The sequence below is a fragment of the Neltuma alba genome, unplaced genomic scaffold (genome assembly GCF_004799145.2).
Source record: "Neltuma alba isolate B1F8T4 unplaced genomic scaffold, ASM479914v2 tig00004376_pilon, whole genome shotgun sequence".
In the NCBI taxonomy this organism is placed as follows: Eukaryota; Viridiplantae; Streptophyta; class Magnoliopsida; order Fabales; family Fabaceae; genus Neltuma; species Neltuma alba.
In genome coordinates, this window is record NW_021633680.1 from 104,903 (window position 1) to 127,378 (window position 22,476).

The window sequence follows — 22,476 nt, forward strand, 5'->3', positions numbered from 1 at the left end:
TTCCAAAAATTTCAAAACGTAATAGCATTACCCTATCTTGTTGATACTTTTAAGGATAAGAGGCAACATTACTCTATGATAACCTATGATATGAAGCATTTAAAATAAGAACTAAGAATTGATATTGTAATTGAGAAAAATTATTAAAAAATTATTTAACACGAGTAATTGCTCGTTACATGAGATTAGACAAACTCATGGAGGTGAGATTGGAGAATATCATATTTCTCAATCTCAATTTTAAATTTTACCTCTCATTTTTAATATTTCGTACTAAACAGGACTTATATTAACACTTCTAGAGTAACATTGAAATCAATATTATTTTTTATTGAAAATTTTTAGAACAAATTTATATCATAATTAAAAACAGCTAATTTAATAACCTTTCGTCAACTGTGATTAGACCTCCCATTTGATTTCAAAAAACCTTTCAAAATAATATAATTTCTTAGTAAAAATTTTCAAAACAAATTTACATTTGAAAAAAAGAAGAAGAAGAAGCTAATTTAATGACCCTCGTTCACTGTGACTAGTCCTGATGTTTGACCTTTTTAAAAGCAGCAAGGGATGGGAGCATGATTGCAGCCAGCTAAGAACCACGAGTTCAACACAGCTGTTCTTCCTCAAATGAAACAAGGAAAAATTACAATGAACTCCTAAAAAAAAATTACTAAAAAATTTTAATAACAATTTCAACAGTTTGTAATGAAAAGTTTCAAAATAAAAAATAATAACTTCTGAAACTTGTTCTATAATTAATTTTTAAAACCTTAGTGTAATCCAAAAATTTAATTTTGAATAGAACTCAATAACATGCGATTCATATAGCCGGCCCCATCTAGTAAGGTAAGGCTTTATTGTTGTTGTATTGTAATTCTCCCATGAAACAAAGGCAGAGCTACGTGGAAGCACGAAAAAGGCTTCAGAGATAAGAAGAGTAAGCAATCAAAGACACGTCGACTGTATCCAGAAATCAAAAAATTTAGACGTTCCCGAGACCAATCCACACAATTGACCAGAAATCCATTCTGGAAAGCACGGAATCAATGCACGGATTTCCAACAAAAGCATCTGGAAGCACAAAATCATGGTATACAGAAGCAAACAAAACCATTTAAGAAATTTGTTAACAAACTCAAGAATCAATGCTGATCTCATGAATTAAAGCATAACAACTCAAAATCAACGATATTCGCCAGATCCACAAAAATTTCATCATCTTCTTCGGTAAAATTCCATACATGAAGTCATTGTCGCCAACCGCTGGACACCAGTAAGTTTACAAGCCTCCTTTAACTATTTCACATTGCAAGATTGGATCCCTCAAACGAGCACCTCTTGAGCAGAAAGAACCCTTTCATCCAGGCTTAGCTTCAGCTTGAGGTCCTGAACTGTGCTTTTGGTGAATCAATATGCTTGAATCGCTAAAATGGGGGAAGAGGGGGAGAGAGATAGAGAAAGAGGGGGGAGGGGGATGCGAGCCAACTATGAATAATATCAACACAGCTGCTTTTGTACCTCCATTATCTATGTACCTTGGTGTCACGACCATGGAAGTTCAAACGCATGACCAAGCCTGGGATAATTACATACTATCGAATACCATACAAGACAAGCGAGGACACGGGGAAAAATCAACTATCTCCAACGACAAGAAGAAAACAAAGTAAAAGAACCGAGCGAACATGTCCATGAAACCCATCCTATCATCCAAGACATGCTACAATACTGCATTTTACATGATTGAAGAAACAATACTCAGTATCCATAACTGTGATCATCATACGCTGTATAGCCATCATTCCTCCTCCTTGATTTATCAGCCTACATAACAGGGGCATGGCCGGGCATTAATGTCATGAAGAATTAATAACAAAGTACATATATCTGCAATATTAAAGCATTACAAATTGGAAATACCCTGTTGATCATATTTTCAAATGCTTCTGTTCCATGCTCTTGAATGTACCTCTCTGCAGCAGTTAGAATGTCATCTGGCTTACTGAAGAAGTCCTTTTTTCTTGGCACGTACCAGATATTTACTATAGTCTGAGGATTGACAAACAAGGGTCTCACATAATGCTCGTAAACATAGGCAGCACCATTAAAGTAGGGGAGGACCAACCAGCAGGTTAATATCAGCTTTGCGTATGACCAGATAGGTATCCTGCAATAAAAGGTTGAGAATTTTTATTGTAGTCTAGTATCATTTCCTCTAAATATCTTATGCCAGTAATCATCCAAAGCGATCAAAGTTGGTCTATGACCTACATTATATACTTGGGTAATTATATGGAAAGATTTACCTCTGAAAAGGATGAGCTTTCTCATTCCCAGATGTATTTATCGATTCTCACATTATGATTTAGGAAATTAGAGAGAGAATCTTAGGATAAACCTGATTATAAAAAAGATCCCTCCTGGTAGGATTACCCTCTAATATTCTCACATTGATGCAGATCCATCAAGCCTTCCATGATGGTAATACCTCCATCTTTCCAATCTTTTATTCTCAAAACCTTCATGTTTGTATACTTATGACAGCACTATTGAAAACTAAAATCACAATGGAAAAGAAAGGATGCCTTGTCTGCAAGCCAATCGTTAGACAACTAAAATAAAATTTGTACTGGGTTCATTAGTTTCCATAAAATACATCAATACGATGTACGCATCCAAATGGATACAAAATATGTGCAAGTTTTAGGGGCTAATCCAAAAAGATTTAACAGAAAACAGCATGTGACTACTGCACTTCACCCATGACTGGAAAAATATTTCTAATAGACAATGGAAAATGGTTCAAAGATTAACTACGTTGCCGGCAACCCTCAAAAGATTATGCTGGGGATAAAATCAAGAGTATCTCCAGTTTAACAAGCAGAACATACAAAAGATAAAAAAAAATGATTCATAGCAATGGGTAAGATACTTGATTACCATTCAAGAACTTTATAAAAAGTAAGCTCAAATAGGGTGATCATGGAATAGAGAATCCAGTAAGTGAGCCATTGCTGGTCATCCACAGGAGACTTGCTCTCAATTGCCTTAATTGAGGCATATCTGTGATTGAGCAAAAGAATCCCACAAGACATAATATTAAATTCAGTTTCCAAGTGCCGCAGGCTAGTTAAAATAACGTCTTCTGAAGAAGGAAAAAAAAAGAAGTAAACATTGCACTTACAGAGGATAGACGAGACTGATCAAGGGGCTGGACAAGAAATCCGAAAGATATGTTACTAGTCAGTATGAAATAACAATGGCATTGAATAAAAACAAAAAAAGAAAATCCAAATGGCTGCAGGCAAAATCAGCTAAACTTGTAAAGCCACTAACTCGTAGAAAGAGAAAAGACATTACCCAGCAAGAACATCGAAGTTGCTGAGAAGCACCCTAAGGAAATTTCTGGCTCCAGACCCCATTTCCACACCGTGATTTCTCAAGGGGGATCTGTAGCTTGTGGGTTTCGATCAGACCGAAGAGAACAGAGAGAGAGAGAGAGAAAAAGGTGCTCTGTGTACCTTACCTGGGAGAAAACCAGCGTGGCCTGTGGGTGTTAGAGTTAGAGTGTCAGTGCATCCGAGTGTAGGCTCCAATTTCCAATCATACTGTGCATTGCTAGAGTTCGGGTTCAGATTATATGCTTTTGAGTCTTAGGCGTTGATTCCTTGATCCCAGCGCAGGACCACTTTGGGCCTCAAGCACAGAATCTTTTACACCAACCTTATTTTTGAACCTCGTTCCTTTCCGGAATTTGCGAGCTGCCGGTGTTGGGTCTCTTTTACAGTTTTACTTTGATTTTTCTTCCGATTGATTTTTTAGAAGACACAAAAGTTTTTATAGAATTGATGGTACTCTTCTTTTTTTTTTTTCAAGAAATTAAAATTAAAATTTATTTCAATAAATTTAGAAATAAAGCACTATTTATACTTCTTAAAATCATCGCTTATATATATGTGTGTACGTATTTTCTATGATCTATCACTTCTATTTCTTACAATATAATATAATAGTTTTTGAAATTATATCATCACCCAACACAAGCACTGTAGTTTTATTCCGATCCCATGCCCATTAAATTATTGTTCTCAGTTTCGGGGTATGTCCTAATTGATGTGGAATATAAAAATTCTAAATATAAAATTTATTTTGTAGTGCAATTTGTATTAGAAAATGTTTCTTTTATTTAAATATATAATTGCTAGGGAGTAAAGATAAAGATAGGACGTAGCCTTTACTATGACGGACTTGGTGGGAGTTGGGACGCGTCTCCATTACAAAGGCTCTATCAGATTTACACAATTATGATTTAACCCCATCATTTGATTAAAGCATTTTTTTTAATCATATGTAATTACTTCTATAACTTTAGAAGATTCGAATTGCCCGTAACAAGGTTCTTCACTTATGCCTCCTTTTTTAAGAAATAATTCCGCCTCAAGCAGCCACTAGGGACAGGACCAAAAGCTCGAGTCGAAAGTTAATTCCATCATTAAAGAAATGAGTGAGTGACACAGATCTAGAGACACATCTAATTAACAGTCTATGTACGAATGTGGTTGCTGATTTGGAAATGAACTAACTCTACAGGTGCAGCCAACACCCAGTGAAAATAAAACTCTGCACGTTCAACTTCTCTTAGCTTGATGTTGGCTGCTCTCCAAGCAACTGCGATGGCCATGAGTCTGCAGGGGTTGGATACCTGGCATGAGGTTTACTAACAATGGAGTTTGAAGTGAGCTCAGTGATGTTTGGGGTGGGAAAAGAAGGTTGAAGCTGGGGACGAAAGGGGACAACTACTACCGCGGGTCCTCGTTGCAATGTAGGATCAACGGTAGGCAATTGGAGACACTCTCTAGGAAAAATTGTTTGCTCTGGTGGCTCAAGTTCTTCTGTTGGAGGAGGTGCATTTAGGTCAGGTTTAGATTGTGCTACTCGTGCTTCTATCTCGCCTTGAAGTTTCTCTATTTGTGTTTCTAGATCAGAATTTTCCTCCTGCAGCTCATTCTTCTCCATGGTAACCTGCTCAATGAAAGCAAATGCATGAAAAACTTGTTACTAAAATGCAGATAACTTTTGACATCTAAAATCTAATTATCAGTTTTCAAAGTATGCTGCAAAGTTGACAAGCAGAAGCTAGCGGAAAGATTAGATTCTCAATTACATAAATTCAAAGGACAGGAGTAACAAGTGCGATAAGTGCTTACGTAATGTGATTCAGACAGCAGAGACACATTCTCCTTCTTAAGGGCCTCAATCTGACCGAGCAGGTCCCTTAGCAGCTTAGTGGCTTCACACAATATGGACGCCTTTCCATTGTTTTGCTGACCTAGTTCTGTTCAACCCAACCCATCCCAAAAAATAAGGTAGTTAGCAGGGGGGAAAATGGCAAAACTAATATCATATCTAGTAACATGATGGAAGTAACTTAATCTATAAAGTAAAAACCAAAAGTATAGGAAATAGAAGGACAGTTCATACTTAAATTACACAGCCCCCTCTCCCAGTATGAATACATTCACAAATCCCCTAAAGCTAAAATACCGCAAGAGCACCTTCAAGAATGATATTATTTAGGGTGTGTGGGGCTGTTATTTCAAGAAAAGGGAGTATAGATTTTCAAAATGTAATTTGGAGATCTCTCAAGAGAGGGGTCAGGCAGCATCATTTAAGCAAAGCTCAAAAATGAGATTGTGGCTCAAGTAATTACCAAGAGCATTGGCAAGATCGACAAAGAGATCATTCAGATGCTCACGCTTCATTTTCTCCCTTTCAGCCTTGTGAATTCTTTTGGGAATTTTCCCTTGGTTCTTTTTACCAGGACAAGAACTGCAGCACACAAGGATTTCAGAAGATCAATACAGAACTTGCACCAAATGCTCAATCTAAGTTGATGGTGTTGAGCCACTACGACATGTATTGCCACAATTACAACTATTTTCAAGTAATTTAAACTTAAATATATACTTGTGGACCATAAACTACAACTAACAAAAATACCTAAGACAATCAAAAACTCAAAACTAGTTAAGCTTATTCTTGTATTAGTCTGTAACACAATTAAGCCATTACATCAAAAGCCTTGAAACCAATTCAAAGAATTCCTGGCTTGAAAAACATATTTAGAGCAGACTAATTTAGTATAATGGGTAAACAAGTATGCTTTGGAAACAAATGGATCGAATGATGCGCTAGAAAGAAAGTAGCCAACAAAATCTCTTTACATTATAATTTTCAATGTATAGATTTCTTTTTTTTCTTTTTCTTTTTTTTGTTTTGGGAACGTCAATGTATAGATTATTTTAGGCTACTATGGACTTGGAAGGCATATCAACTGACAGTAAAAACCAAATGTCCACGCATTAGAATGACAGACCTGGTTTTTGATGTTCCTTCTAACATATTGACTTCCTCGGCTGCCATAGCGGGAGCTTCTGATCCCATAAAGAAGTAACAAAAACCAGAGATGCCTTCACACAATTCTTCCAGTACAACACAAATTCCTAAAAGTAGACACAAAATAAAAATCCACATCAATATGGTGTGAGATTGTCAGTGGCATTGAACATATAATAGGCAAAACCCCAGTAGTTCAGGAGGCTCTGCAACAAGGAAACCAAACTATCAGTTATTAAGATTAGTCTGGAGGCAGAGGCAGAGCACTCTATCTGCCTCCACTCTGACGCCTCCTCACGGTCCCCCTGTCCATCGATATAAGTCACATGATCGACTGTAATTGGTAAACTAACAAATCCAATTAATGCATAACGAATTTGTAACTAGTCTGGCAGTATTGTTAGCTGCAAGTCTGTAACACTCAACTCATTGAGATCCTAACGCTGTGAGATGCCGAAGAAAGGTAAAGGAAATTGAATCATGTAAAGAAAAATAAAAAGAAAACCACCGTATTTTCTACCGCCAAGATGCCAGCAACAGCAAATCGAATTCCTCATTTCTCCTCTAATTAATTCACGCAGGAGAGAATCAAACCAATTCCCCAGATTTCATTCCCAAAGACCACTTACTCAATGGAAGTCTACCAGCAAGAAACGAAAGGGGGCACACAGAAATTCAATGGATCAAACTCAAAAGACAATAAATCACTTTGAAAGCAATCAGAAGAACACGTAAGCAGAGAAGAGCTCTTACCTCCTTAAAGCCGAACAGACGGGGTTGAGAAGGGAAGGTGAAAAAGAAAAACACGGAATTAGAGTGAGGATAAAATTCAAGGTAAGGCAGGGGATAGAACAGTATGGTGTTGGTTGGGAATTAGGGCGAGAGGCGAGAGAGTTAGAGGGAGGGATATTCTGTACTTTTGTAAAGGGTGGACGAGGAAGGAGGCGGCGCGGAGGAGAGAGAGCGTGGCGGGAAAGGACCTGTCACAGGAACGCGCGTGGCGAGCCCATGCCATTTTGGTGGGACGAAGCACTCTCAAGAAGTCTTCCACGTGATCTTCGCCTGTTCTCCCTTTTCCCTTCTCTGGCGCCCACTCTATCCTCACCCGCCCACCTCATCACTCCTCTCTCTCCCCTGCCGCACTAGTCATGCTCCTTTTTATATCTTTCTATTTATTGTTTAACTAAATACTTTTCTAATCCTAAATACTACCTCCGATCCTAATTATAAGATCTAATTAATTAATTTGAGGAGATTAAGAAAAAAAATTAAGTTAGTTATTTATACTTAATAAGTGTTGTTTTTTCTAAAATATCCTTACTAATCAACTATATTGGCTAGAACTACAATTATTAGAATGACTATATTGGGAAAAAATACATAAATATGAGAGACAAAGTGGATTAAGGTTTTATATTTAGGACCAAAATAAAAGTCAAATAGGGTCTTATATTAAAGACCGGAGGTAGTATAAGACTTTTTTACTAGTGTGTTGTGTATAAGGATCTTATATTTAGAACCGAAAGAGTATATGAATATATATACATATATTATCTTGTATCCTAATTATAAGATCTTATTATAAATTACAAATAAGCTCTTATAATTAGAAAATGAGATAGTATTTTTAAAGAATATTAGAGTCTCCACTCTCCACCCGCTTTACTAATGACAAAAAAAAAAAAATCTTTACGACTCATGTACTTCACCTTAATTTTCAAATCCATCGCTGGGTTCCCTATTTTTGAATATGATTGAGAGTTGAAAAAAATTCTTGCATATTCTCAATATACCATGTCACTTGTGTATTTACTAATAGAAACATGCAACGTTGCATTTACTTATTACTTAATTTAGCGAGTTGTGACCTCTTTTCCAATTCGTTAGCTAATTATTATTTTTAATTAAAAAAGCATGAAACTAAATTTGTTGGGTAGAAAGCTAAAGCGAGAAAATGGCGGACCCACGCACTTCTTCAATCTTCATAGGAGGGTGGGAGTTTGAGCAATTGATCTGACCTTTGACACGGATCAAGGAAGAAGAGGAATAGAAGAAGCACTTTTCAGCCGTCACTCACACACACACTATTAAAATAATTTGGGAGTGCCGTAAATGGGGTGGAAACCAGACCGAGGGGATGACAACACGTCAGATTAAACAAACGCCACGTGACACGGTACGTTAAAAGTATGTGAGCATTTTTTTTTTTTAAATATGCTGCCCAGTGGTTAGGATTTAGTAGGAACGAGCTAGTCCCATCCCCTTCTGATGATGACGTGGCAAGCCACAAAGGAACACGTTGAGGTCAGCTCTGATTCATTTGTCCATGTCAGCCCTCCACTGCCATCAGAGACAGAGGCAAACCGCTGGTCGTCGGCACCAAGGGGAGGATAGGGGAAATAGAAAAAGACGAGGGCGCTTGGGGACAAAAATGTATAAAACGGAATAAAGAAAGAGAAAAGCGTGTGGCATCCACAGTGAAGGGCGTGACGAGAAGGGTAGCCGTCACAGGTGGGCCCCGACGCCTTTGCTTTACGGTCCTTAACATTTCCAAAGCGCGTGCCTCCCACAAATCAAGCCGCTGCAATCAAACAAATGACCTTGGCTGAGGCTCACATGATAAGAGATTTTTTTTTTTTTGACAAGGCATTCTCTCACTGAAGGTAATTCTACTCGCCATACTTTTAAACACTAAATGTCAGTAACTCTCTCAACGATGATTCAAACCTTGATTCTGATAAGAAAAATTTTGATTATTTTGTGATTTATCTTAGGAATTTCCCCTCTTCAATTATTGGGCAATCTGTTTCAAGCCCAAAGAAAATGGAACATCGTGAACGCATAGTGGCAGAAGGCAAAACAACAAGTGGGCATTGATGCCCGGCAAAAACAAAAAAACAAAAAAAAAAGTGGGCATTGATGGCCCCTGGATCCTTTGGTTCACAACAACGTACGGTGAAGTAGGATATTTGGCAATCTAAGCAGGACCCCAAATTTGTCAGAAGCGTCATCTTTCACATTCTCTTGGATCTATCAAGTTGATCTTCAGAGATGGTAGCCAAGATCATCCATCATGGCATGGTATACAACACATTCGTCTTTGCATTTTTAATATTCCAGCTTTTGCACTCCGTCATAATATTTTCAAAGTCAGTTGTAAAAAATTCAAATTTAAAGAAAAATTAAAAGTCAAAAGCCCGAAAAAAAAAATTATTACGACTTTATACCAGTCACCAGTCACAAAAAGTTAAACACTTTACTCAATAATAAACCCAACAACTAAAAGTTTTTTTTCCCCAACCGTCAAAAAAGTGGGTATGTTTTCATTCTTTCCTTTTGTGGGCAATCACTCGTCATTACGCATATACCAGAACCTTCATTGCATCAAGTAATATTAAGTTTTATTCACAAGCATCTATGTCTATGTTCAACTTCATGTTCTTGAGCAGCCAAGCTTGAACCTGCGAACGCTCATTCTTCCATTCAGTGCAAGGGCAAGCAAGTCATGTTCCTCAACGTACCAGAGTTCAGACACCGTTGCCTGCTCATATGGTTGCAGGCAATGCATCAGCATGTCAAATGAAGGTCAGATAAAATTTAGGGGGAACAAAGAAACTAAATTCACAATTTACTAGTGAATGAAAATTATCACCGGTTAGAGTTTTGCACGCCAAATCCATTTGGTACTCAGAATTGCGAACAGAACCGAAAATGAAACCAGAAGGAAAACAGATAATGAAGATATAAAATGACTGACATGTTCATGCTTTAAAAAACAATAGAAAAATATGAAAATTATCAATTAATGATTAAAAAATATAAGAAATATTGAAGAACAAGGAAGGAGACCAAATCTCCCTCCTTCATCGACACCAATCAAGTTCAGTTGAATCCTTAGTTTTCTTCATTTTGGAGAGAACTTGGTCCTTTTGTGGGGAAATAATTAGGCCCAAGCTGAACCAAAATAAAAGAAACTGAGGACTTAATTATAGAATATTTTCTTTTCAGGAACAAAATTCATATCAGTGACACTTTCCAATGACTAAAACGTAAAATGAGTCTATAGAAAAGCATAACAACAAAACAGTACTAAAATGCATATAGTTAAAAATGACAGATGACAGGCTACTATGCACTTGATCTGATGAATTGGGAAGAAAGCTTCACTCTACCAACCAGACGCTTTGATGCTGACTTTTTTGCAATTCTAAAACTTATTGCCCTAGAAATGATATGACCACAAACCTTGAACCCATGGAGGTCTGTGTTGAGTCGATTAACTAGCTCATGGAAGAATTGGAGTTCTTCTGAGGTTGTATGCAGCTCCTATGCGCAACAAAAATTGAGAGGCAATTAAGTGGTGAGCTGAAAAAAGGGATTAAAAAAACATACTTTTCATTTCTCAGGCAAGAAAGCAGGGGTATATTTTGGAATTTAAACAACACGGGGAAAATAAAATGCAGAACTATCATTAACTAACAATTAAAAATTGGAACTCCATAAAAGGTGATTCACCACAATATCAAATTTCAATGTCGAAATTCAAAGGAATGCTTAAACTGCCCTTCATTTTCTTTCTTTTTCATTTGGTTTAGTCTTTATTTAAACACCAGTTGACGCTTTACCATTCCTCAGATATATTACCAATTAGAGTCTGCCCATGCATATATCACAAAACAATAGAACATTATACTATCATACAGTGCAATTTAACCACACTTGCATGTGCACTTAAGCAAAGTAATATCAGTAAGACTTTGTATTCTGTTCACCTCTAATAAGCATTCTAAAGATGTAATCTTTCCCCTTGCCACAGAAGACAGACAAAAGTAAATTTTCAGGACAGTGGCAAATGCAATTGGAGAATATGAAAATCAGCTAAATACATAGTAACGATTTTTAAAGGAAGACTGAAGATGCATACTACCATAGGCAACGCTTTAGGTCGACCCAAAAGCCTTGCAAAAGACGTGTGAAGAATAGCAGCATCATACTGCAGAAAGGATGATACTAGATCAGCCAGAACCAAAAAGCTAAGAAAAGTCAGTGGCATAAGTAGTATTGTCAGATTAAGTTCACAAATTAAATTGAGATACCACCCAGCATAAACCAATCAAATGTCTAACTACCCTTAGTCCTTAATATAAAAACTAGTTCGACTTTCAATTTGGTCCTAAATATAAGATCCAAATTCCTTTTATCTCTCATATTTATCTATTTTTTCTAAGGTAACTCTTGTAGTAGTAGCACATGTTAAATGTTTCATCAAATGATAGTTCTAGCTAATACACTTAATTAGCAAGGGTATTTTAAGAAAGACAACACCTATTTATTACAAACAACTAACTTAACTAATTTTCTTAATCTACTCGAATTAGTCAACTAGCTTTTCGGAGGTAGTATATCATATAGTAGTTGAACAATATAACATAGTACAATGATGGGCCCAAGAATCTAACTGTTAAGCATTTTGCTTCTTATCTTGAAAACAGGACGCAGTAAATGGGAAAGACATTTAAATGGAGAGTGAGTAAACAAATGGGGACCTAAATATAAGAAAGCACAAGTGCACAATAAAATTGTCTTGCGGACTTGTAAGAATCGCAGAGTTTGTAACAGATAGATCAGTTAGAACTTGCTGAACTCTAAAGAGAAAATCTCAGGTTAATAGAGCCAAAGGGAGGACATTTCAGGTCATGCCAAACAAGGCCATGTCCCAACTTCATTCCCCACAAGATGCTAAATTTTTGTGCATGGCGATAGAAAAGATTCTATTAAAATTTTGAAATGTTACAAGGTGCTGAAGCTTCAGCTGAATACGAATAAATTTGCTTAAAACAGAATATTTATTTCATATTGTTTTGGTTCTCACAAGTTGTTTCTCTGGTGCACGTGGAAGCACATTTCTCAACTTAGCGCGAATAGCTATGGGATCTGTCCCAGAAGTGACCTGCATGATAAGCACACATAATTAGTGCGGTGTCGTGAAATGCGGTCTGATATCCTAAAAGATATATAGATATGGTTTCAGATTTTTCATAAAACAGATTAAAGTAAGTTTTTTGATATCCATCGTCTTTATTTAGGGGAAAAACAAAAGAATTGATCACTAATTCAACAAGAAGGTTTGGCCAGTAAGAGTGGCTAACAGATAAGCGTTTGATATTTCCTTCTCATGGTGAAAACAACAATGCCAAAAATTTCTGCCATTAAACCTTAAAATCAGAACGAGTCAAAGAATAAAAGTTCATAGATCGTAAACATACTGACTGTTTGAATAGTAGTGGCAGGTTGGACTTCAGGAAATGGCCATGGTTCAGTTTCTAGAGACACTAAATTCGGGAAAGTTTTACTGTTGCCCTCTCAACCCAAAACAAATTAGTGTTACATCCAATTTTGGATGGGCGGATACTCTTGGCATTCACTGAGGGGAAAAAGACAGAGACCTCACTTAGGGTCAAATACTTCTTAAGTTCTTAATGTTCTCTTGGTCAAACTTCACAATTATTATTTTTTACTGGGAGAGAAAAGATGAGAAGAAAGCATCAAGGAATCATGCATATGAATTGTGCAAATCATCCCTTTTGTGGATGGGCTGAGAGTAAAGAAAAAAGATAAGAGAGGATTCAGATTATAGAAACTAACCTGCCAACAACCCAAAAGCACTCCTGTTGAAGTCAGAACCACCCTATCTAATACAATATTCAAAGGACGGAATGTCTGAGCAACGGCTTGCACAGAGGCTGCTTCAGCATCTATCTGAAAATAAATTACGCTCATGTTAGATCAATGCGTTGCCAAGTAAAAGCAAAAATGTCCATTGAAAGTTTACCTCCTCTTTGGTGGCAGGTACAGGTGCAATGTGGTGCGAGGCATGAAACATGCTGAAGTGGTACATGCTAGAGTTCTGAAACCAGATTGCTAACCGACACATGTGAAAGAATGCCAATGAATTGAAACAAAATATGGGGGGAAGTTGAAGCTATTCAAGTGATTTAAAAATAACTGCTGATGAATGAACTAGAATCTGTTATTTAATCCAAATATAGCTTACCTTTATCAAAGTATGGGTGGAAAATATTCTTTACAGCCTTCCTGTGCATTGTAAGCCAGAAGTGAAAGGTTGAAAATAGAAGACAAAAAATAATGAAGGACTTGCAAATGGTGAGGATACTGTGATAATCTTAAACAGGGTCATCTCTGACTCTCAAGGGTCCATTTTGAAATACATTTGTTTGGCACAAACAGGGGCATCTGAAGTATCCATTTTGAAATATATTTGTCAGAATCTTTTGGTTTTTCCTTCATGAGGGCTCGATAAGGTGTTCTCTCTGCTTAATGATGCACCAACTAGAAGTTTCTAGAGAACTCTAACTCTTACTCCCATGAATATTACTACTATCATATGCATCCTGATTGTCTGATCTGCTTTGCACAAGTGTAATGAGCTGACTGGGTGATGCAACTCATATCAGATAAAGAAGGCGGCACAATAGACAATGACTAGGGTATCAAAATATGATCATCCAATTCCAAACGGTGTATGTACAGGGCAAATATGTCACAAATTAACGAAGATGTATAATAATGATTATTAGTTCTGTACCTAGAGTAAAAGGAGGGAGGGAAGGGGAGGGAGAGGGAGAAAGTTCCGGTACTTACGATATGGGATTTGAGAATTCAGTGCTCAAATACAAAACATTAGCTCTTACAGGAGGATTTGCAGGCTGCACACAGGAAGTAGCCATTAACTGCTAGTCAAAGTATAAATGAATTAACATGTTCAGTTACTTCACATTACCTTTAGCACTGGTGTTACTGATCCATCCTTTAGCATAAAGAGATCAGAAAGAGACAATGACTGGGAGGTTTTACCACGCTTTAGGAAAACAGCTCCATGCTCATCCAGATCTCTTTCCATATTTTCATATAATTTGGATCTTCTTTCCGAGTTTGAAATTTTCGGATCTGATCCAGGCCCTTCCAAACATTATTAACTCACACTCTATGCCCCTCTTGGGACTAATAAGCACATACATGCATATATGCGTACACACAAATTGTCTACCAAAATCAAAATTAGATTTTAAAAACCTTTTTTAACGTCAAGGGATTGGCCTAATGGTTAAGGGCTTGTGATTCCTACCTTGACCCACCGGGTCTAAACCATAAGGCCAGCATCCAAGGGAATTAATTAAAAGACGCTCCATAGGAAATTTCTGCTGATAACTTGTATGGTGATTAGCAAGATGAGGAAAGCCATAATTTTGAAAATTCTAACCTTTCGTAAGAACTAAATAGCAAGTTGAGGAATTGGCACCCTTATGCACTCAAAGCTTCTTTATGATACTCTAGGTAGTAAAAATATAATCTGCTTAAGTCACATAAAAGACAAGCGATTTACTAATAAGATGTGGATTCAAAATGCTGGGTTTTCTTGTTGAAAAGCGGAAGAGGATGCAAGGATTTCTTCAGTGGGGTGGGGTTCGGCTTGAGGAAACAGATTCACGATATTAATTGATACTTTATAACAGAGAAATTCAGAGAAACCCTGCTGAAACAGGAAACAATTACTTCAAGACCCCATCAGTTATATCTTCAGTGCTAGCTAATGGTAGGAGGCTATGATCCGCCTCGCTGGGAATTACGCATCGACCAAAAAAATACACCCGACCAGTTCCTAGTCGGCTAAATTGTCAAATCAAAGATAGAAAATCAATTCTCCATCTGAATTATTGCATTTTCACTAAAGTTATATGGATTTGTTAGCAAGAATTTATTGTTTTCCACCCTTCAAGCTTCAATATAGTTTTTTTTGGGGGGGGGGGGGTTGAGAATTAAACAAGAGGAAGAAGTAATTACCTAAAGAAGATGGTACTACGGCGTGTGAAGAATTGAGTATAGCCATTCGAAACAAGCAGAAGAATAAGAATGCAGAGAGGAGCCAGATCAAAGTCACGGTTTTGGAATGAGTCCACCAGCTAACAGTTCTCCCCGTCATTTTGTTTCCTCGCCCAGTGCAAAATGGCTGAACAGTGGGTAAAGAGTACTAATCAAGGCAGTAGCTTCACCATTATCCATTCACTGATTCGCCCTCATTGTTGGTGATGGAGTCTCTTCTGGCCTTCATTTTTCATACTCACCATTCATTTCACTATTCATCATGTTCGTCGTTCAACTTATATTTTTTTATTCTTTCTTGTTTTCTCCCAAACTTCATTGAAATTCATGCTTATTAATTAAAGAAAAATTATAAAAAAACATTATGATATACTAGCTCTGATCTTAATTATAAAATCTCGTTTGCAAACTACAAACAAGATTTTATAATTAGGATTACAAATAAAATCTTATAATTAAGACCTAGTTTTTTAGCAGGATTAGAGTTATATCAAGCATCAACAAACTAAATTAGTAGATTTGAATACTTATTTTGGCATATCCAAAATCAAGTAAAAAATTTAGACAAAATAAAATGACACATCGCTAACTTAACATTTTTATTTCATTTTCCACTCCCCCCATCTGTGTAAGTAGCTTTTGGAAATGAGCAATGAAAAATTGAAAATATGTAAGATGTATATGTTGCCATAGGCTATGAGTTTTTGATGAGAACAACTCACCTAATTTATTTCTTTTGGTTATCATAGATTATGTCATTGGAGGGAAAAAATTAGGGTTAAGGGGTGCACCCAGCACCCCGAACTATTTACCCAGGTGTGTCCAGTGGCCTAAAGTAATTTTGGGTACATCCAGTGTCCTAAACTAATTAGAATGATGCGTCCATATCCTAGGCTAACATAAATGTTATGTTTAACCGTTACTTTCCTGACTCAACTTAAAGTTGACCCCAGATATTCTACATGGTAGACACATGGGCACCCGATGTGTATTATTCTTACTCAAAAGTCAATTTATTTAGAAGAAGAGGAAGGAAATAAATTCAATTTTGAGTAAGAATAATACACATCGGGTGCCCATATGTCTACCATTTAGAATATCTGGGGTCAACTTTAAACTGAGTCAGGAAATTAACGATTAAACATAACATTTCTGTTAGCCTGGGATATGAACGCACCATTTTAATTAGTTTAGGACACTGAATGCACCCAAAATTACTTTAAGCCACTGGATGCACCTGGATAAATAGTTTGGGGTGTTGGGCGCACCTTAACCCAAAAAATTAATATGATGTTGTTGGCAATTAAATTCAGTTATGTTGAATAAAATTATCGATTTTAATGTATTCAAACTAATTTAACATATTATGTTATTCCAATCAAATTCGAACAATTGATTATTTTAATGTATTGTTCATTTAAAATAAATTTTTATATCACATCGATATTTCATATGATGTTAAAAACTATGTTTATCCTTAAACGATGTGAAAAAATAGGTATTTTAAACTATTAAGTGGTGAAATAGTTCCTCCAAACTTAAAAGCAGCAAAATAAAAGTTGCAATATCGTTCATTGCGTTAAAACAAATAAATAAATAAAGTAAGCTTTCATAAAAATAAGAGCGCGCTATGCACGTAGGCCCACACCACATAATTAACTGTCGCACAGCATTGCGTGATTATGCTTCTAGATTGTGTTAATTACACAAATATCTTTTTTATATTAGAAACATATAGTTTAGTCTAATTAGTTAACAATATTAGAAATATTCTAACAAGATTTTAAAAATATTATTTTTCACTAAAATTTATATTAAAATAAATTTTATTTACTATTTTACCTATCATTCTAATAAATTTTTAAATTATATTTTTACAGTTACATGAATTTTATTCAGTTAAGGCAAATATAAAAAACTTGATAAAAATTTAAATAATTTTTTCAATAAATATATATATGTACTTTGACTAAATATGTTTATAAATTTTTGTAACAAAGATTTTTTTAAAATTTTGAATTATAAATTTAAATAATTCACAAAATCTTTCAGACTTATAACATTTAAACTTTATGATAAACAAAAATTATATATTTAAAATATGCTTTTACAAGTTAAAAGAAATCAAAGTAAATAATTTCTAATATATATGATAAAATATTAAAATTATAAAATTTTATGATTTAGATCAAAGTCAATAAATTTTATAACATATTAGAAATTTTAAAATATATGTATTAGAATTATTTTTTTGTTTTATAAAAAATGGGTATTTTGATTGAAAAAATAATTTAAAGTCAAATTGAATGGTCTGCTGACCGCAGTTTGAGGGGATGAAACTTGAATCTTAAATGTAAGATGAAGGTTTGTGTAACATATATTTTAATTATAAGAAAGATTTATGTACGTTTTTAAAAATAGATAGGAGGTTTTTGTAATTAAAATGAAATAGAAAAATGATCGGTGTATTTAACTCTTCTTTTTTTTTTGGTTTGAGAGTAATATCACTACACTGCCTAATAACTTGTGACATCATTAAGCCAAAAAAATAAATTATAACCCGTTTGGCTCACTAAATTTGCCATAATGGCATGTAATGTAATAGAAGGAAATGGCATGTAATGTAACTCTGCCTATCGCCCTCCTCCCTTTGTTCACTGTCAACGGCTTCCTCCCATTGTCCGCCGTCGGCATCACAAGATAGCAATAGCCGCGCTTTAGATTTGGAGAAGGAAACAATGAACCAAATACAAATTTGATTCAGGTTCAAGAACATTTCCCCCCCGTGGCTTTAGATTTGGAATACGAGTCAACAAGAAGCACGCTTATTGTCCACCTCATCATTATGGGTCTTCAAAGTTCAGGTTTGAGCAAACTCTTCACGGCCTTCATTTTACACCTTGTGGTTTTGGACTGGGAATGGCAATCGTGGCCTTCAGATTTGAGTGAACTCTTCATGGATGAGGAGCACGCAAGGTGCTCGGGGTCATGGTTATAGTTTGAATGATGTGGTGACTCCGATGGTGGCTGTTAGTGGACAGGAGAAGAACACGGGTGAAGATTGCTGCTGATATAGTTCAAAGGATGTGGCCACGCGATGGTGAGGATGAGGGATAGAAAAGTCAAGAACAGATTCAGGGCAGTGGTAATGGGGATTACATGGGTTTTTTAATTAATACAATCCATATCACTGAATTTAAGGGAATTATGATGCTATTATGCGATACCTGTTACATTATTACCTTAGACTAACCAAACATTGAAAATAATGTTGGATTGCGTTAGGATTACATATAATCTTTTTTCATGTAATCCAACCAAATAGGCTCTCATGAGACCAAATGTTGTTAATTAGAATAGTTGAAAAAGCTAAAATACCCTTTAATGACCAAACAAACCATATACAAAGGCTCATCTCTTTTTTGGGGTACGTATTACATTCTAAAGTTGTTCTAAACAAAGCGCAATATCGTCCCATTATATGTCTCTCTATCTGAGAGGGTGTTTAGATTAAAATCAAACCATAGTTTTAAAAGTGATTTTACGATATGCGAAGTAAATATGTAGAGAAAATTATCTCAATTTACGAAAAAAAATACTTTTAAAAAACACTTCTAACGGTATCCAAACACCCCCTAAGTCATTAGAATGATTCTATAGTTGATTTTTTATTATTTATTAAGCTCTATGTTAATTACTAGGGTCCATAAAAACAAGTTTGTCTCACAGGGGTGTGGTCATCTATTAAACATGTTTCATGTTATATATTCAAATATATATTTTGATTTCCCTGGGCAAAAAAAATCTACATTTTGATCTTTATGACAAACTTAACATTGATAATTTTTCCCCATATACATATCCAGATGTTTTGAACCTTAAACCTCTACATATAACCGCAGTTCATCTCATCCCTTTCAGGCTATCACTTACGTTTTATGAGTGACCGTTAATTCAATACCAAAAAAAAAAAATTCACCACAGAAAGTACTTTAATTTCAAGAATATGTTGGTAAAAGTGAATGCGACAAACATCATATTATTGCTGAGCCGATTCATTAGAAAAATCTCATCAGTATTTCCATTATTTGATTGTGTTTCAACTGAATTAAATTGTCAACCGCATAATGTGCCCAAAAAAAAAAACTAGTTTTGTTATGGTTAAAGATAAAATTGATTTTTAAGATACGCACCACCCAAATTCATCATGGGGTGAGTATAATAATTCATCCAGGTTATATTATTGAGCTTTTTGGTGACTACATAAAAGGGAAAACAGGTTTTTGCCATTCAAAATATATAAGAAGTAACACGAACTCGGCCAGATTAAGGATTTTTCTCCCAAACTCTACGAAACTCCTATATATATATATATAAATATATATCAGAGACTGCATTATAGTTTTTGAAATATAATTGTCCATCTCAGATATATATTCCAAACATAACTATGTGCGTAATATAATATTTAAAGCAAACTATATAACTGTCTAAGTACGCCGGCGCCAAACTAAATCATGAATCTATATTTAAAGCAAGCCACAATATTTATAATAACTATTATGAACAGTACAACTTGAAATAAATTTTATATATATATATATATATAGATGTAAAGCAGTGAACATTGAAATTATAACTGAGGGGAAATGGCAAGCATATGTGTGTGATGTAGAATAGTGGTAGAGAAATAAGGGGTAGATGATGAGGTGGTGGGTCTGAGTAGATCTTATGACGTCTTAAAACTAGAAACCACCAACGTGTAGGCTGACTGGCTGAGCCCCCACGTGATCCTGCCGCCACCTAATGATACTACCCCCCAATCAACTCTTTGCCATTTCACTCTCTCAACCTATATATCTTTGTCTATCAAACTAATCTACTAAATATTAGTTCTGATGTTTAATATAAGATCTTGTTTAGTTTTTAATTTAATCATAAATATAAGAACCTAATTTATTTTGTTTTCATGTTTATCTTTTTTTTTTCCTAAAATAGTCTTTATAGTAATTACATATATTAAATGTTTCATTAAATAGTAGTTCTAACTAATATATATGATTAACAAAGGTATTTTAGAAAAGACAATACGTATTTGTTATAAATAAATAATTTAACTAATTTTTTTAACCTCCACAAATTAGTCAATTAAGTCTTATATTAAGGATCAAAGTAGTAATATCTTAATTACTGCTACACATTCCATATCTCAACACAAATCTCATTTAATTAATGCATGTTTGGGATAGCATTACGAAGCCTTAAAAATCAGTTAGGACCCAAAAAAAAAGGCTAACTAAACGGCAAAAATTATGTTTGACATAATTTTATAAGAAACTGATTTTTTGTCCAAAAGCCATTACTCTAAGGTTCCGTTTAGTACGAAGTATTGAAAACGATGGATGGAGATTTAATTTGAATTGCAATTAAGAAAAATCATTAAAAAAAGTTTTTAACATGAGTAATTGCTTATTACATAGGATTAGACAAACTCATCAAAGTGGGATTCGGGAATACCATCTCTCCTCATGGTATTCCCTAATTCCATATACATGGGTTTGTTTAATCCAATATAACAAGCAATCTCTTATGTTAAATACTTTTTAAATATATTTTCTCAATCCCACTCTTAATTCCTGCTCTTTATTTTTAATACTTCCTACCAAACGGGACCTAAGGTTAAAACAACTTTTTTTTCCTTATGTTTTTTGACTTTTAGCTTTTCTTCGCATCTCTTGCTTTGAAAAAACTGATATTTCAATATATTATTCAAGTTGGGATAATCAATAAATTATTCAAGTCGGGATAATCAATATATTATTCAAGTCGGGATAAATGTGAAAAAGTTAGTTGGGAGATAAACATCATAGTTATCGTCAATAATCTAAATAAGCCCTTGTTAGATCATGCGCGTTTGTTTGTCAGATACTACATCTTGTCTAGATCACATTTCATCAGAATTCAGACAAGCGACGTGGGACTTTCAAGTATTTATATATGTTGAATTGTGTGTTAGATGGGGACCTTCAGGAAAGTGATATATATATATATATATATATATACACACACACGTCTAATATTTGACGGTTTTTATAAACAACCGTCAAATAAGCATTATTGGAAGAAGTAAATTGCACTGAACTATTTCTGTATTTGCCTAAGTAATGACATTCTTATGCTTCGACAGAGGATTTTAAGATCCTTACCTATTGGTATTGATCAACCCAAATTTTCATACGCTTGTTATCATATTTTAGTTGAGATTGAACTTTATTTTATTTTATTTTCAATTTGCATATATTGATGATAGTTTTTGCATATATTTATCATTAATCATTTGTTATGGGCCACAAAATGTGTCAGCTGAAATGATTTCAGACTTACACACACACATATATATCATGAATTATGAATCAAATCTAATACTTGAAGTTAAAAAAAAAAAAAAAACTGCTGCTACTAATGTTTGATTCAGATATTGACAAACAAAACATTTGAAGAACAACAAGATCTTTCATATAAGGCTGGATCATATGCTGATTTTTCATCTATCCCTCATGGACAATCAAATTTGATTTTCAACAATCAATTAGTTTTGAGATATGCCGCATTAGTTGCAACATTATATCATTTAGTTACACATTTTTAGGAAATATTTGATGATTAAAAAAATAAATTAGTAGTTTGTTTCAGTCAAAATTTATTTCTTGTATTTAGCCAGATAGCGATTAATTTGTGCTGATTTTTAGAAATTTTTTGTTACAAATTGAGGTAACAGAAGCCAGATTTTTTCAGACAGTTATGGATACATGCATAGAGAAACAGATGAGCTTGGATTATGGTGCTTGATCAATTACAATATTTAGGAAATTTTTTATAAGATAGGTTTTTTTTTAAGAACTCAAAGAATTTATTAGACAAATTATTATATAGCAACGATGTATAGGATTTTGAATTCCATAAATATAACATCTTTATTTTATATTGTTCGCTTGCTATCATTCTTTGATTATAATATATGTTATAGTAAATATTAAAAATAAAAAATGAATAAAGATATATAATAAAAAATAATTATAAAATATCAAGACCCTTACTTGACAGTTATTAAGGGGCTTACTTGACTGTTCTTGTGAATAACCGTCAAATAAAATGTTAAAAAACATCAAATATTTG

The 22,476-nt window shown here is 34.7% G+C and overlaps 3 protein-coding genes across 6 annotated transcripts; all 3 read right to left on the reverse strand.

The window, feature by feature from the left end:
- Positions 1–1,094: 1,094 nt before the first annotated feature.
- On the reverse strand, positions 1,095–3,586 carry LOC114744490 (HVA22-like protein a). 2 transcript variants are annotated; one of them, XM_028932662.1, is made up of 6 exons: positions 3,530–3,586; positions 3,364–3,453; positions 3,188–3,214; positions 2,944–3,066; positions 1,924–2,170; positions 1,095–1,827 (listed from the first exon to the last, which is right to left on the reverse strand). In XM_028932662.1, the coding sequence occupies exons 2-6, from the start codon at positions 3,423–3,425 to the stop codon at positions 1,762–1,764; spliced, it is 525 nt and encodes a 174-aa protein (XP_028788495.1). In that variant the 5' UTR covers positions 3,426–3,453; positions 3,530–3,586; the 3' UTR covers positions 1,095–1,761. The 2 variants fall into 2 exon arrangements, with proteins under 2 accessions (XP_028788495.1, XP_028788496.1); XM_028932663.1 differs by lacking the exon at positions 3,530–3,586 and having other exon boundaries at positions 3,364–3,521.
- A 978-nt stretch (positions 3,587–4,564) lies between these two features.
- Positions 4,565–7,291, reverse strand: LOC114744493 (transcription factor bHLH47). Of its 3 annotated transcripts, none has more exons than XM_028932668.1 (5): positions 7,153–7,291; positions 6,380–6,506; positions 5,714–5,832; positions 5,211–5,338; positions 4,565–5,025 (listed from the first exon to the last, which is right to left on the reverse strand). In XM_028932668.1, exons 2-5 carry the CDS (start codon positions 6,445–6,447, stop codon positions 4,642–4,644), a joined length of 699 nt encoding a protein of 232 aa, XP_028788501.1. In that variant the 5' UTR covers positions 6,448–6,506; positions 7,153–7,291; the 3' UTR covers positions 4,565–4,641. The 3 variants fall into 3 exon arrangements, with proteins under 3 accessions (XP_028788501.1, XP_028788500.1, XP_028788502.1); XM_028932667.1 differs by lacking the exon at positions 7,153–7,291 and adding an exon at positions 6,908–6,987; XM_028932669.1 differs by lacking the exon at positions 7,153–7,291 and adding an exon at positions 6,626–6,753.
- A 2,290-nt stretch (positions 7,292–9,581) lies between these two features.
- Positions 9,582–15,510, reverse strand: LOC114744485 (uncharacterized). The gene is made up of 10 exons (XM_028932657.1): positions 15,262–15,510; positions 14,201–14,367; positions 14,062–14,126; positions 13,454–13,494; positions 13,232–13,320; positions 13,045–13,158; positions 12,272–12,349; positions 11,324–11,392; positions 10,645–10,725; positions 9,582–9,940 (listed from the first exon to the last, which is right to left on the reverse strand). Exons 1-10 carry the CDS (start codon positions 15,398–15,400, stop codon positions 9,833–9,835), a joined length of 951 nt encoding a protein of 316 aa, XP_028788490.1. The 5' UTR covers positions 15,401–15,510; the 3' UTR covers positions 9,582–9,832.
- Between the last annotated feature and the right edge of the window lie 6,966 nt (positions 15,511–22,476).

What these genes read in the sequence shown, in the direction of transcription:
- LOC114744490 (XM_028932662.1), bottom strand. Translation starts at nt 3,425, where the DNA reads ATGGGGTCTGGAGCCAGAAATTTCCTTAGGGTGCTTCTCAGCAACTTC. An exon ending in AACTTCGATGTTCTTGCTGG is followed by an intron (nt 3,215 to 3,363) that starts GTAATGTCTTTT and finishes TTTCTTGTCCAG; the next exon opens with CCCCTTGATCAGTCTCGTCT. An exon ending in TTTTATAAAGTTCTTGAATG is followed by an intron (nt 2,171 to 2,943) that starts GTAATCAAGTAT and finishes CTTTTATTGCAG; the next exon opens with GATACCTATCTGGTCATACG.
- LOC114744493 (XM_028932667.1), bottom strand. Translation starts at nt 6,956, where the DNA reads ATGAGGAATTCGATTTGCTGTTGCTGGCATCTTGGCGGTAGAAAATAC. An exon ending in TCTTGGCGGTAGAAAATACG is followed by an intron (nt 6,507 to 6,907) that starts GTGGTTTTCTTT and finishes GTCTACTTTTAG; the next exon opens with GAATTTGTGTTGTACTGGAA. An exon ending in GAAGGAACATCAAAAACCAG is followed by an intron (nt 5,833 to 6,379) that starts GTCTGTCATTCT and finishes TGTGTGCTGCAG; the next exon opens with TTCTTGTCCTGGTAAAAAGA.
- LOC114744485 (XM_028932657.1), bottom strand. Translation starts at nt 15,400, where the DNA reads ATGACGGGGAGAACTGTTAGCTGGTGGACTCATTCCAAAACCGTGACT. An exon ending in TACCTGCCACCAAAGAGGAG is followed by an intron (nt 13,159 to 13,231) that starts GTAAACTTTCAA and finishes ATTTATTTTCAG; the next exon opens with ATAGATGCTGAAGCAGCCTC. An exon ending in CTAAAGCGTTGCCTATGGTA is followed by an intron (nt 10,726 to 11,323) that starts GTATGCATCTTC and finishes TGTTGCGCATAG; the next exon opens with GAGCTGCATACAACCTCAGA.